This window comes from Hypanus sabinus, unplaced genomic scaffold (genome assembly GCF_030144855.1).
Source record: "Hypanus sabinus isolate sHypSab1 unplaced genomic scaffold, sHypSab1.hap1 scaffold_377, whole genome shotgun sequence".
NCBI lineage: Eukaryota > Metazoa > Chordata > Chondrichthyes > Myliobatiformes > Dasyatidae > Hypanus > Hypanus sabinus.
In genome coordinates, this window is record NW_026781269.1 from 195,001 (window position 1) to 209,573 (window position 14,573).

Sequence of the window (14,573 nt, forward strand, 5' to 3'; positions counted from 1 at the left end):
AGGATTTGACGTCTGGATTGGGAGCAGCAATTTTCTGGCAAGTCTGTACGTGGTAAACAGGAGACCTCCAAAAGGGAAACTGTGAGAGTTCAAAGCCTGTACGTGGGAAACAGGAGACCTCCAAAAGGGAAACTATGAGAGTTCAGAGCCTATACGTGCCTCTCAGAATAAGAGCTAAGTGTATCAGTTGGGGAAACCGAGGTTTTCAAAAGATATTGAGGCTCTGGTAAAGAAAAAATGCAGGTGCATAACAGGTATAGATAGTTAGTAACAAATGCGGTATGTTTGGGGTCGAGGAAACGTAAGAAAAAAACTTGAGAAAGATACCAGAACGTTTAAAAGAAGACATGAATTTGCCCTAGCAGACAAGGCGATGGAGAATCTTATGGGATTATACTGATATTTGCAGAACAAAATTATTGTCACGGACAAAATTGACCGTCTAGATTATCAATTTATGCAACTTATTGCAATTTATGCATGGAGACAAACAAGATGGGGGAGATTTTAAATAGTTTATTTGCATCTGTGTTAACTCGGGAAACGGACACAGAATCTACCGAAGTGAGGCAAAGCAGCAGTGACGTCATCGACCCTGGACAGAATGCGGAGGAGGAAGAGTTTGCGGATTTGAGGCAAATTAGGGTGAATAAATCCCAAACGCGAGACAAGTTGTTCAATTGGATACTGAGAGGGGCAATTACAGAAATTGCAGGGGTGGTAGCAGACATATTGAAAATACGCTTAGCAACAGGAGAGGCACCGGGTGATTTTATGCTCACCTCACATTCGAATTACCTGCTGTTTTTTTCACGATGTCTTTCAATAAATCAACCCGCGGCAGTCCCGACCGCGACATGACACAATATAAAGAACTATATCAAGGGGGAGGGGAAGGGCAGGGGGTGTGTGTGGAAGCTCCTGAGGGGGAAGCTGAAAATGTGTTCCCCTCTGTGGGTAGGTTGAGAGAATGAGAAGGAGCGAGAGAGAAAGAGATGGAAAGAGGAGAGAGAGAGAGTGTGTGAGGAGAGGGGAGGAAAGGAGGGAGAGTGGAAGGGACAAAGAGCGGGGTAACTAGAGGGGGCGAGAGCTTGAGTTAGAAGAGAAGAGTGTAGAAGAACTAGATTATGAAGGATGGTGAGACGGTGAGTACAAGGCAGAGAGCGGGGAATGTGATAGGACTGGCAGCTCAATATTCCGCAGTTCCGTTGTTCCAGACACAACAAAGTTGGGGGCGGGGTAATTAAAGGGGCTGTTGTCGTCACTAGTCAGGCAAAAAAAATCGTGATTACTCAGTCAGGCCAAACTGGAGAACTGCTCCACATACAAGAAAGAAAAGTACAGCACAGCGGCAGGACATGCGCCAAAATGTTGTGTCGAACAAGCTAAAATGCAAATCACTACAGCCCTTTGACGTACGTCATGTCCGTATCTCCCAAACTTCCTTACATATATGTGCCTACCCAAACGTCTCCTAAAGGTTTCTAATGTATTTGCCTCTGCCACCAAACCAGGTCATTTACAAACAGCACAAACGACAGAGGCTCCAGCGCCGATCGCTGCAGACTCTCCTCATTGCAGACCTCCCGCTCGAATGTCCCTTCAGCCACTACCACCTGTCTTCTATACGCAATCCAGTTCTGAAATCAGGCTGCCAATTCACCCTGGACTTTCCCTTGTTCCCTTCACAAACAGAACAGCAAGACTGGCCACTTGCCAGTCCTTCGGGACCTTGTCTGTGGCCAAAGACGACAAGGATACTGGTCAAGGGGCCGGCAATCTCATCTCTGGTCTCCTTCAATAACCCGGTGCTAATTAACCCTTGGGTCCGATCCTCCTTAATACTCACCTTAATCGACAAGTGTCCGTTGGAACAGGTTGTTTTCTGAAACGAAAATATACTATGTCAGTGGGAGAACATCAAAGGTAAAATTTTGGGAATTTAAGCTTTTCTGGGTCTGTCAGAATAAAAAGAAAAAGTAATACTTTTTGGGAATCTTGATTTTCAAAAGATATTGAGCCTTGGTAAAAAGAAAAATTGAGGTGTGTGTAATGCACAGGCTGGTTGGAATAAATGTGGTACCTATGGAGTATAGGAATAACAGTGAACGTGTAAGAAAGAAATCAGCATCTCTATAAGATGGCATGAGTTTGCCCGAGCAGACAAGGTGATGGAAATCCGATGGGATTATACAGATATTTTAAGAACAAAGGGATTGCAAAAACAAAACTGACCTCTGGATTTTCAGAATGGTAATTTAGACGCGGAGACAAAAGAAAAACAATGCGGGCGATATTAAATGGAGGTTTTATATCTGTGTTCACCCAGGAAACGGACAGAATGTATAGAAGTGGGATACAGCAGAAGTAGGGGGTCATGGACGTGAGACAGATTACAGAGAGGACGTGCTTGCTCATTGAAGCAAATTAGAGTGAATAAATCCCCAGAGTCTGACAAGTTGATTCCTCAGACCCCGAGGGAGACAAGTGCGGAAAGTGCAGGGGCCATAGCTGATATGAGGGAGATGTAGGGGCAGCGAGAAAGGGTGTCAGAGGAATGGGACAGAGGGTCATGAGAGGCGTAGGGGAAGAGTGGGATAGGCGAGAGGAGAGAGCATGAGGCAAAAGGAGAGCGAGGGTGAGAGAAGGGTAGGAGTCCAGGGAGGAGTAAGGGGTAGGGAGAGTGAGGAATATGAGTAGTAGTGAGGGAGTAACAGATGAAGTATGAGACAGGATTAGGGAGGTTGAAAGGGGGAGGGGAAATAACGGGGGCGAGGAGGGGCTGAGGGAGTGGGTTGTGGAAGGAGAGGTGTGCGTCGAGGAGAAATCGGTGTGTGATAGGGGTAGCGAGCAAGGAGGGATGTGACTGAGGACGCGTGAGATGGTCTGCAGGGAGGGAGAGGTGGTGGGCTCTGCGAAGAAACAGGGTGACGAAGTCGGACGGCGAAGAACAACGGGGGAGTGAGATGGCATCAATGGCGACAGTGAGCGAGACGGGTTGGAGGCAGAAGGAGGGAACGTGTTTGCTGCGGAGGGGCAGGAGAGTGAGCATAACGGTGATGGAGAGAAAGAGAGTTGAGGTTGACATGTGGCGAGGTCAGAATTATTGGAACAGGTATTTATTTATCCACAATTGCAAGAACGGTTGTCATGGCTTTTCCTGAGTCACTGAACAAAGCCAGTGTGAGATTGCGGTTCCTTGTCTTTGGAAACCTCAGCGGGGATGTTCAGCACGCAAGGTTCCTGGTCTGCGATTTTACACGGGAATTTTCCACAAACGATTCATTCACGGTCTCTGGATCTTATTGCGCACCATTCCAGTCTTTACCACGCATGATTCTCATTCTCTGTATCCCACAGCAGGAGATTCACTGTGCACAGTTCCCGATCTCCAAGTCGAACGTGTTAATCTATCGAGTCCCATTCATCTGCTCTCCATCCCCTCACATCCATGTTCCACGAAAAAAATGCGATGCTTATGGAGTCGTGGAAAAGCAACATAACATGGAGAGAGAAAATATGAAGGCCAAAAGGTGGGATACGGTTGCTTTGCAGAGAAGATGAGTAGGAATCCTAAGGGATTATACAGGTATTTGAAAATCAGAAGGATTGCAGGGGACACAAATGACCCTCTGGATTATCGGAATGGTAATCTGTGCGTGGAGACAAAAAAGATAGTGGCGTTCCGAGGTGGATGTTTGCACCTGTGCTCACTCGGAAAAAGGACACAGAATCTGTAGAAGTGAGGCCATGGACGTTGTACACGTCACCGATCAGGAGGTGCTCAGACAAATCAGGGCAGATAAATCCTCAACGGCTGACAGGTTGATCCCCTGGATCCTGATGGCGGCGTGCACGGAAATTGTAGGGACGTAGCGGATATGTTCAAATTATGTTTAGCGACAAGAGACCGACCAGAGGACTGCAGGATAAGTAATTTTGTTCCACTTTTTAGGAAAGGCACTAAATTTAAACTAGAAAATTATAGGACAGTTGCACCTCATATCTGTAGTGGAAGGAATTGGATGGACCAGAATAGTTAACATTTGAACAAACAGGCCTGTTTAGGGACTTCGTGTTTTCTAGAAAATCCTATAGGTTTTTTTTTGAAGAGGGATGTTATCAGGAAAATTGATGAAAGGAAGGCATTGGGTATTTTCTACATGGATTTTGGTAAGACTTCATACAAGGTCTCACATCGGATGATGGTCAATCAAGTTAATTCTCTTGGCGTTGGCGTTGTGGGAGAAGGCAGATAGTGGTAGCTGATGGTTGCCTTTCTGACAGGAGGCCTGTGACTGGCGGAATGTCGCAGGGATCGGTGCTGATATCCGTTGTTGTTTGTCACCTATATCAGTGATATGGATGATTGTCTGATTAACCGAATCGGCAAATTTCTGGATGACAGCGACGTTTGAGATGCATTTGAGAGCGAGGAGGACTATCAGAGCTTGCAGACGGATCTGCATCAGGTGGGGAAAATGGGCTGAAAATGGCAGATGGAATTTAACTCAGGCCAGCGAGTTGTTGCTCTTCGGGATGATCAACCAGGATAGGAATTTCACGGTGCACGGTTGGGCACTCAGTAGTGCGGTAGAACAAGGGCGCCTGGGAATACAGGTCCACATTTCATTGAACGTTGCGGCACACCTGGACAAGATAGTAAAGAAATGTTTGGCACATCGTCCTTCATAAGTTAAAGTATTCAGTACAGGAGATTGCGTCAGTTAGGAAGGTTATGAGACCTAATTTGGAGTATTATGAGCAGTTTACGTCAGCGACCCACAGGAAAAATGTAAATAAGATTGACAGAGTACAACGACAATTTACAAGGATGTTATTGTGACTGCAGGACCCGAGTTATAAGGGAAGATTAAAGAAGTTTACGACTTTGTTCATGAAACGCAGAAGATTTGGGAGAGATTTAATGAAAGTCTACACAGTCATGAGGGGTATAGATAGTTACATGGGGTAGAGGGATGGGGGGAGAGTGAGTATTAGGCGATAGAGGGAACTGAGAGTCCCATTTTTAATTAGCACACTACTACTCCCCACCCCACCCCGGTAGCTCATTTTCAATCAGCCCATCACCACACCCCCTTGGTAAAACTTCCGGCCATTTGGAACAGCCGAATTTTAAGTGAAACAAATTCCACAAGTATTTCCGGCAGGATGACACTCAGCAATCACTGCTTGTGAAACGAATCCCGCTGTTAACCGTGAGCGAGGGGATTTCTTGTGACAGCAGTTGTCCGGATGGAAATACAATAATCTCATAATGATGGAGTTTATAAATGTTAATAAACTCCTCTGAATCGAGAGGCGCTGAGAAAATCATTGACTATATTTTTTTCCCACATGAGTTGGAATATGTAGTCGAACGTGTTTGCATTAATTTCAGCAGAAAGGCGGCTCCCTGTACCTGAACAGGTAAGGGACGTTTGAGTTGAAACTGTACCTACGCCGGGCAGTCCTGTTTACACACGGGGCGGAGCTCAGACCCTCCCAGAACCCGGACTGGATCAAATCCGCAGCCTGGGACTCGCTGAGTTAAACAGAGAAACTCCGCCCCACTGGTTACGATGAAAGAAAAAGGAGAGATCTACACGGAAATTCGGACAGAAAGGTTAACGCAGCCTGTTTGTTTTCCTCTTTAGGGTTGCTACATTGACCCCACTCCTGCCTCCTCCCGCTGTCAGACCCGTCCTGAGCCGGTGAGTGTTAGTGTGACCCGGACTGCGGCAGTCCCGCTCTACCCCGGCTCACCCGGCCCTGTCCATCTGTAATGAGCGACGGACACATCACAGCCGAGTGGCCTCGGGAGCAGCAGCTCAGACTCAGCTCTCCGTACAGAGTGAGAACACCGGTGCAGGACCAGTGTCGATCGCCCGGCAAGTCAGACTGTGATTTCCCGGGACCACACTGAACGCCGTCCTGCTACAACATCAGAGGTAAGTGTTGTCTATGATTCTACACAACGATTCAGCGTGTACAGCGAGGCTCGGCTTTGGTCGGAATCGGGAGTGAATTTACTGGGAGAAGGGAGTCCTGACATGTACATGTTAACGGGACAATCATTGTCCAAATGGATTAAGAGAAACGATGCCGTTGCCTTCAACCAGAAATACTTTCCAGGGTGGTTTTTAATGAGTGCGAGCAGAAGATACCTTTCATCCTGATAGTGACACGTGAAATCCCATGGGGTAGTGACCCATCACCGGTCTCTCTCTCCCTCATTAAAACACAACTACTCAGAATAACAGGACGAGATCCCAGTTATATTACGGAATGTCTCTTTTGGTAATGCCTCGGTTTGATTTATTTGAAGAAAGCCTGAAAATTATTTGAGCACATGTCCAGATGAAGCGAGTCTGAGATTAAACGCAAAATGCTGGAAATTCGCAGCAAAGTAACTGGTAAAGTTGCAGGATCGAGACCACACGTAATGTTCTGTGCAGCACGTCATTGGGACTATCTCTTCCTGTAGCAGAAAGGGTTAAACTTCCTTCAGATTTGAAGGGCAGTGTTCTGTCCAACCGGTTGAATTTAGTCTCTGCATAACGGCCGCTCCCTGTTCAGAGGAATGTGTACGAGCAGGTAAATACTTGCACGCAGCCCCGGAGCTCCGAGACTCACAGAACCAGCCGCACCTTCCCAATCAGTCAATCATTTGGCCGCTTGCCCTTTCCATTCCAGTCCGAATGAAGGGACTCGGTCCGTTACGTCGACTATTGACATCCATCCATAGATGCTGCCTGACCTGCTGAGTTCCTCCAGTATTGTGTGTGTTGCCATGGTTACGAGAGATCCGTGTGGGACAGTGGGCGGAGTTATTTGTCCGAAACGGCACACGGTATCCACACTCACAGAATATTCTTGGGGAATTACGGTGAGAATAATTCAGGCTCTGATATTTATTTCGGATCATTATTTCCAATTAGCCAGTCCTCTGTGCATTGGATCAGCGGTCAAGGAGATATTTTAAGCCACTTTTGTCTGTGGTGCTTTTTGTCTTCCGACTGTTACCGGCTTGCACAATTTACATTTTCCACAAGTTAAGTAAAGGTTAAGAACAGCTCTCGAACAATGGCCACCTGTTTCAAAGCAAGAGAGCGAGATCCGTACAGCAAAACACCTGCTTCGTTTTCAGAATGTCTTATTTCAGACGAAATATCGATTGTTCCTGCGCCGATTGGGAGAGTTTTGAACTCTGCTCCTCAATGGCCAGTGGAAGCAAAGTCTTCCACTCTGTTTATGGCCGATATTGTCGATAAACAGCGGGATTGAAGTGTTTCGGGGATGGACAGGGGTGGGGGGGGGGTGAATGCGTAATTACATTTTAGATCAGATCTGCCGTGACCTCATTATCTGCAGCAGCAGCTTCTAGCAGCCGTGTGGTCCAGTTATACGTATTGGTGTGTTGACACGAAAAGCTCTGACAATTTAATCAGTGCAATTTAGTATAATGACGGCTTGTGAAGAGGGATATGATTTTATTATAGGGTTGAATTGGAAACAAATAGTAATTAATTATTCAATTTCCAGTTTTATGCATTGATTATTTCCCCCTGCTGGTAAATAATCAACACACAGTTGGAATTTAAATAATTTAATTTATAATTAAGGTGAGGGGCTCACGCTGAGACGATTTGGGGAACCTTGTGTGCCCGTCATCTGCCAGACAACCGTCGTCAGGAGACGAGCGAGTTATTTAGCTCCATTGGTGCCGAAAAGTGTCAATTTCTGCCTCATCTCAGACTGAACTCTCCGCGCAGGTTAAACACTCTGGTCCAGATCCACTGCCGCTCACCCGGGAGGTCAGAGTGAGGTTACCCGGGACCGCACCGAACGCCATCCGGTTACAGCATCAGAGGTAAGTGGTGTCTCCTATATCAGGGTATTGGTTGATCTGTTTCCCCGCAGGTTAAACACCCTGGTCCAGATCCACTGCCGCTCACCCGGGAGGTCAGAGTGAGGTTACCCGGGACCGCACCGAACGCCATTCGGTTACAGTCTCAGAGGTAAGTGGTGTCTCCTATATCAGGGTATAGGTTTATCTGTTTCCCCGCAGGGCAAAGGGTTGTGTGAAATATGAAAGCGACGTCGATCGCACCTAAACGAGAGTGAGTTGTTGGGTAAATTGGAGTTTGCGCGAATAGGGAGCTGCTGACAAATAGAACCAAGTCTCACAGGACCACAACCCACTTCTCCAAAATCAATCAAACATCTGGCCCTTCCCCCTTCCTTTCCAGTACGGATGGAGTACTGATAAAGCTGTTTACCCTCACAACCCCAGATCCTGTCAATGGGGGTTAGTCTGTCTCCCTTCCTCCTGTAGTCCACAATCAGCTCCTTAGTTTTTGTGACAATGAGGGAGAGGTTGTTTTGTTGACAAAAGACAGATGTTGTTCAGACGTCAGGGCATGGAATTGTGATATTGTAGCCATTACTGGAATTTGGTTTCACCCAACAGTCTGAGGGATTTACAGGAGCCTATTTATAGAGAGATCGCAGACTATGCAAAGAAGCAATTTTTCATTTAGTAAGTGAATTTAACTTTCCATATATTGACTGGGACTCCCATACTGTAAAACGACTAGATGGAGTAGAGGCGTCAAATGTTCCTTTAATCAGTACGTAGAATTCCGGACGTAGAGGTTAGGAAATGATCCAGAGCTAGAGACAGAAATTAGTGTATGGGGACACTTTGTGTCTGGTGATTATAATGCCATGAGATTCCAAGTAAATACGGAAAAACAGAGGCCTGGACAACACTTGACATTCCAAATTGCAGAAAGCTCAATTTTAAGGATTTGACAAGTGTGGATTGGGACAGAATGATTTTTGGCAAAGGAGTACTTGGTAAGTGGGAGGCCTTCAGAAGTGAAATATTGAGGGTGTCTAGTTTGTATATGCTTGCCTACATAAAAGTTGAAAAGGAACTGGTGCAGGGTACCTTGGTTTTCAAGAAATATTGAGGCCCCGGATATTTTGTTCCTCTAAATGCCTCAGACTGTTGGGTGCAGCCAAGACTCATTAATGACTACATCATTACATCATGACAACATGACTACATCATTCCACGCCGTGAGCTCAGATGACATTTTTTAGTGGTCTTCTGTTGGTTTCTGAAAGCTTCCCTATGGGTTTTGCTCATTTGTTTGCCCTTTCTTTGGCTTTTATGTTGGCTTTGGTTTCTCATTTCAACCACGGTTGTGCCCTCCTGCCTTTCCAATGCTTCCACTTCTTTGGGATGTATCTACCACGCACCTCCTAAGTTGCTCCCAGAAACTCCAGCCATTGCTGCTCTGTCGTCATTCCTACCAGATTCCCTTTCCAGTCAACTCTGACCAGCTTCTCTGTCACAGAAACATGGAGAAGGTCAGAACAGAAACATGCCCACCCTGGACGATCAGAATGGTATTCTATACGGGAGACAAAATGGATGGGGGAGGTTTGAAATAGTAGTTTTGCATCCGTATTTACACAGGAGATGGACACAGAGTCTGTAGAAGTGAGTCAAGGCAGCATCAACTTCAGTGACCCTGTACAGATTACAGAGGTGTAGGTGTTTTCTGTCTGAAGGAAAATTAGCGTGGATCAACCCCCAGGGCCTGACAAGTTGTTCCCCAGGACCCTGCATAAGACAAATGCAGAAATTGTCGAGGCCTAAGCACAGATATTTAAATCATCCTTAGTGACAGGTGAGGTACTGGAGGATTGGAGGACAGCCAATGTTGTTCCTCTGTTCAAGAAAGGCTCTAAAAATAAACGAGGAAATTGACATCAGTAGTGGGAAACGTATTGGAACATTTGTGCAGAAACAGAATATATAAATATTTGGATCTACGTGGATAGATGGCATGGCTTTGTGCATGGTAGGTCATGTCTAACCAATCTTATAGAGTCTCTCGAGGAAGTTATCAGGGAAGTGGGTGAAGGCAAGGCAGTGGATGTTGTCTACATGGACTTTAGCAAGGCACTTGACAAAGTCTCATATGGGAGGTTGGTCAAGAAGATTCAGTCACTCAGCGTTCAAGATGAGAATAAATTGGATGAGATACTGTCTCTGGCAGAATTCAGAGTGTGGTAGCAGATGATTGTCTTTCTGACTGGGGGCATGTGACTAGTGGTGAGCCACAGGAATCAGTGCTGGATCTGTTGTTGTTTGTCATCTATATCAGCAATCTGGGTAATAACATGGATGGCCGTATCAGCTAATTTGTGGATGAAAACAAGACTGCGGGTTTAGCAGACTGAGAGAAAACTTGCTTGCAGTCTTGCAGTGCTTGCAGTGCGAACCGGACCAGGTGGAGAAATGGTTTGAGAAATGGAAAATGGAATTTAATGCATCCAGTTTTGAGGTATTACACTTTGGTAGGATCTACCAGGATAGGTCTTACACAGTGACTGTTAGGGCACTGAGGAGTGTAGTTGAAGAAAGGGATGGGACCATAGGTCTATAATTCACTGAACGATGTGTCACAGTTGGATAGGGATAAAAAGAAATAATTTGGCACATATGCCTTCATAAAACGAAGTACTGAGTACAGGAGATCGATGTTATGTTGACGTTGTACAAGACAATGATGAGGCCTTATTTGGAGTATTGTGTGTAGTTTTGGTCACCATCCACATGAAAGACTTTTAAAAAAGTTGAAAGAGTTCTCAGAAAATTCGCAAGGATGTTGCCAGGTCTGGAGGTCTTGGGTTATAAGGAGAGATTGAACTGGACTTTATTCCTTGGAACGCAGAAGATTGAGGCGAGATTTGATGGAAGTGTACCAAAATTATGAGGGCATAGATAGTGTAAATTCAGGCTGACTTTTGCTACTGAGATTGGGTGGGACCAGAACCAAACGTCATGGGTTAGGGGTGAAAGGTGAAACATTAACGACAACATGAGGCGAAACGTCATCATGTCATCGTGCGAGTGTGGAATGAGCAGCCAGCTCAAGTTGTGCATGGGAGATCGATTTCAGCAAGTTAGAGGTTTGTACAGGTACCTGGATGGTAGCGATATGGGAGTGGGCAGATGGCCAACGAGCCTGTTTCTATCTTGTACATTCTATGACTCTGATTCAAGAAACTGAAATAATACTAATATTCATTCTAAATCCTTTGAACAGCTGTGTGGATCAACTATTCATCTCAGCAGGATATATTTACATGGCTTTAAAATGTGGCACTTTAAATTGACAGTACATGAAAGAAAGTCAACATAGGCTACTTGTGTGAGATTGTTTCAGTTGCTCTGGGGCCAGACACCAATGCAGCTCAATGGAAACAGGGAGTAATACCAATTCGAGAGTTAGACTGAGGCAAGTCACAGATTGGAGACAGCAGAAACATAGAAAAAATCCAACAGCACAATACAGGTCCTTCGGCCCACAAAGCTGTGCCGAACATGTTATTACCTGAGAAATTACCCAGGGGTAGCCATCGTCCTCTAATTTTCTGAGCTCCATATACCTGCCCAGGACCCTCTTAAAAACCCAATAGTATCCGCCTCCACCACCGTCGCCGGCAGCCCATTCCACACACTGACGACTCTCTGTGTAAAAATCTTACGCCTGATAACTCGTCTGCACCGATTCTTATAGAGAAAGGAGGAGCATCAGAGAATTTGATGGGCATCCCATATACCAGCACTGTGCCCAGTTAGAAGGTCATTTCTCTCTCCAACTTGGGTTGAACTTCACTGTAACAGTGTGATGTCAGACCACACCTCGGCGACCAAAGTGATCTCATCTTAAATGTTGTCCTTCACATACTGATTGATTTTGTTATTTTTTCAGGTTACACACGACAAGGAATTTGGCTACGGGAATCTCGAACACAACAGGCCAGACTCGCTGTGTCTGCCCAGATATTTAAAAAGTGCAGCGGGCTATTCGTGCAATCATCCTTCAATCGTGCAATCATCCATTCGTGTAATATTTCCCGATCCTACCTGTTTCGACCGGGAAGGGACTCGCTCGGTCATCTGACCTACTGGCATACCCGTCATTTTACACCGGGGAGCGGCCGATCATCTGCTCAGACTGTGGGAAGGGATTCACTCGGTCATCCCACTTACAGACACACCAGTCAGCATACACTAAGGAGAGGCCAGTCACCTGCTGAATTTGTGGGGAAGGTCATCTGACATAATGGCAGATCAGCGAGTTCACACTGGGGAGGGGCCATTCACCTGCTCAGACTGTGGGAAGGGATTCAGTAAATCATCTCACCTACTGAAACACCAATCAGTTCACACTGGGGAGAAGCCGTTCACCTGCTCAGACTGTGGGAAGGGATACACTCGGTCCTTTCAGCTGAAGGCACATCGGAGACTTCACACTGGGGAGAGACCATACATCTGTTTTTTGTGTGGGAAGGGGTTCACTCAGTTATCTAACCTAAAAGCACACGAGTCAGTTCACATTGGGGAGCGGCCCTTCATCTGCTCATACTGTGGGAAGCGATTCAGTCGATCATCTCATCTGAAGGTACATCAGAGTGTTCACACTGGGGAGAGGCCGTTCACCTGCTCAGACTGTGGGAAGGGATTTACTCATTCATCCTACCTGCGGAGACACCTGGTAGTTCACTCTGGGGAGAGGCGATTCTCCTGCTCCGACTGTGGGAAGGGATTCAATCGATCATACGACCTACAGAAGCACCAACAACTTCACACTGGGGAGAGGCCGTTCACCTGCTCAGTCTGTGAGAAGGGATTCACGCGGCCATTCGACCTACAAAGACACCAGCGAGTTCACACTGGGGAGAGGCCGTTCACCTGCTCAGTCTGCGGGAAAGGATTCACTTTCTCATCTCACCTACAGACACACCAGTCAGTTCACTCCGGGGAAAGGCCATTCAGCTGCTCAGACTGTGGGAAGACATTCACTCAGTCATCTAACCTACAGAGACACCAGCGAGTTCACAGTGGGGAGCGGCCGTTCACCTGCTCAGTCTGTGGGAAGGGATTCGCGCGGTCATCTAATCTACTCAGACACCAGCGAGTTCACACTGGGTAGAGGCCGATCATCTGCTCAGACATTCGGGAGAGATTCTCTCAGCCATCTCCACCAAATGTGCCTCATTGAGTTTACACTGGGGAGAAGCTGTTCACCCGTTGTGAAAGTGGGAAGGGATTCACTCAGTAATCTAACCTTGTGACAACTGGCGTTTAATATTCTGGATCTGAGACGAATAAATCAGTTCTATTTTAAACTCTGTCTCCGGTACTTAGTTAATTTATAACACGCGTAGTGCAGAGTAGAGAGTCTATTCAGGCTAGCTGGACCCTGCCAGTGATTCTGTTCCAGGGCAGTCCTTTAAATCCTCCCCTGTTGTTCCCCTTTCGCTCTCCCTGTGGGATGGGTTCCAGTCACCAGTCTATCGGTTAAGAGGTTCCCCTTGAATTCCCAGCAGACTGAAGAAGACGAGCTGACTGCAGTTCTGTCTGACATGTTCTCCGCCCCTCTCATCTCTGGACTGAGGAAGAATGACCTCCTTATTCACGACTCATTTCCACATTATGTGTCATTTTTCCTGCTTCTAAAGGTTGTTGAAAACACCCCTGTCCTTTAAAGACTGAAAGCAGAATGGGGAAACATCTGTTGGATGTTCAACGAAGCAGGGTCAGAAACCCGATGGGGATCTGCACAGGGCAGAGTTTGGGGCTCTGGATTATGAACGTATGATGGTGAGAAGGGAAGCAGCAGCGGGGCGTGGCAACGAATGACAGAGTAGCAACTTTTGGAAGCTGATTGACAGAGAAAATCTTTTGTTTGTCTGACTGACGAGACAAACAATAACTGTGGTGCGGTGCTCCACTGGTCGTGGAACATGTGTGTGTTGGGAATGGTTTTATCTATTAAGGGAGTTGTGCCTGCTTGTTTATCTTGTAGAATTATATCCGGATGGTTATTATGAATTGTCCTATCCTAATTATTGATTATCATATAATTTGTAAGATTTTGACTCTAAAATTGGATCAGGCTTGAATTTATTGTGCCTTTATGAAGTGATAGAGGGCATTCATGAGTTTGTATTTTAAAGATTTTGGTGAATGATATTTATAGACAATAGACAATAGGTGCAGAAGTAAACCATTCGGCCCCTCGAGTCTGCACCGCCATTCTGAGATCATGGCTGATCATTCACTATCAATACCCAGTCCCTGCCTTGTCCCCATATCCCTTGATTCCCCTATTGAGAATATTTGCCATTTGATTGTACTTTTGTAAGTAATCAGATTGAATTAAACTGCTGCAGGAGCCTGAAATGTCTCGATTGTCTCTGGTTTCTCTTGGCATTTTCTTCACTTACTGCTTTGTTTGTTTGTTGGTAGAATCTGCGGGTAGAATGAAGGGATAGCAAATGTAAAAACAAACTCCCTGATGGGAATTGTATAGAGACCTCCAAACAGTAGTAAGTATGTGGTCGACAAATTCCAATGGGAGTGAGAAAATGCGTACCAAAAGGGCAACATTACAAGATCACAAGACAATGGAGCAGAAGTAGGTGAGTCTGCTCCGCCACTCCACCTTTTGTTAATAGGAGGGCTAAAAATGGAACCAAGA

At 46.0% G+C, this 14,573-nt stretch overlaps 1 protein-coding gene across 1 annotated transcript; it reads left to right on the forward strand.

Annotated features, from left to right (window-relative positions):
• Positions 1–5,596: 5,596 nt before the first annotated feature.
• Positions 5,597–13,844, forward strand: LOC132388671 (zinc finger protein 436-like). Its single transcript, XM_059961045.1, has 3 exons — positions 5,597–5,951; positions 7,776–7,873; positions 11,799–13,844. Exon 3 carries the CDS (start codon positions 12,153–12,155, stop codon positions 13,020–13,022), a length of 870 nt encoding a protein of 289 aa, XP_059817028.1. The 5' UTR covers positions 5,597–5,951; positions 7,776–7,873; positions 11,799–12,152; the 3' UTR covers positions 13,023–13,844.
• The last annotated feature ends 729 nt before the right edge of the window (positions 13,845–14,573 follow it).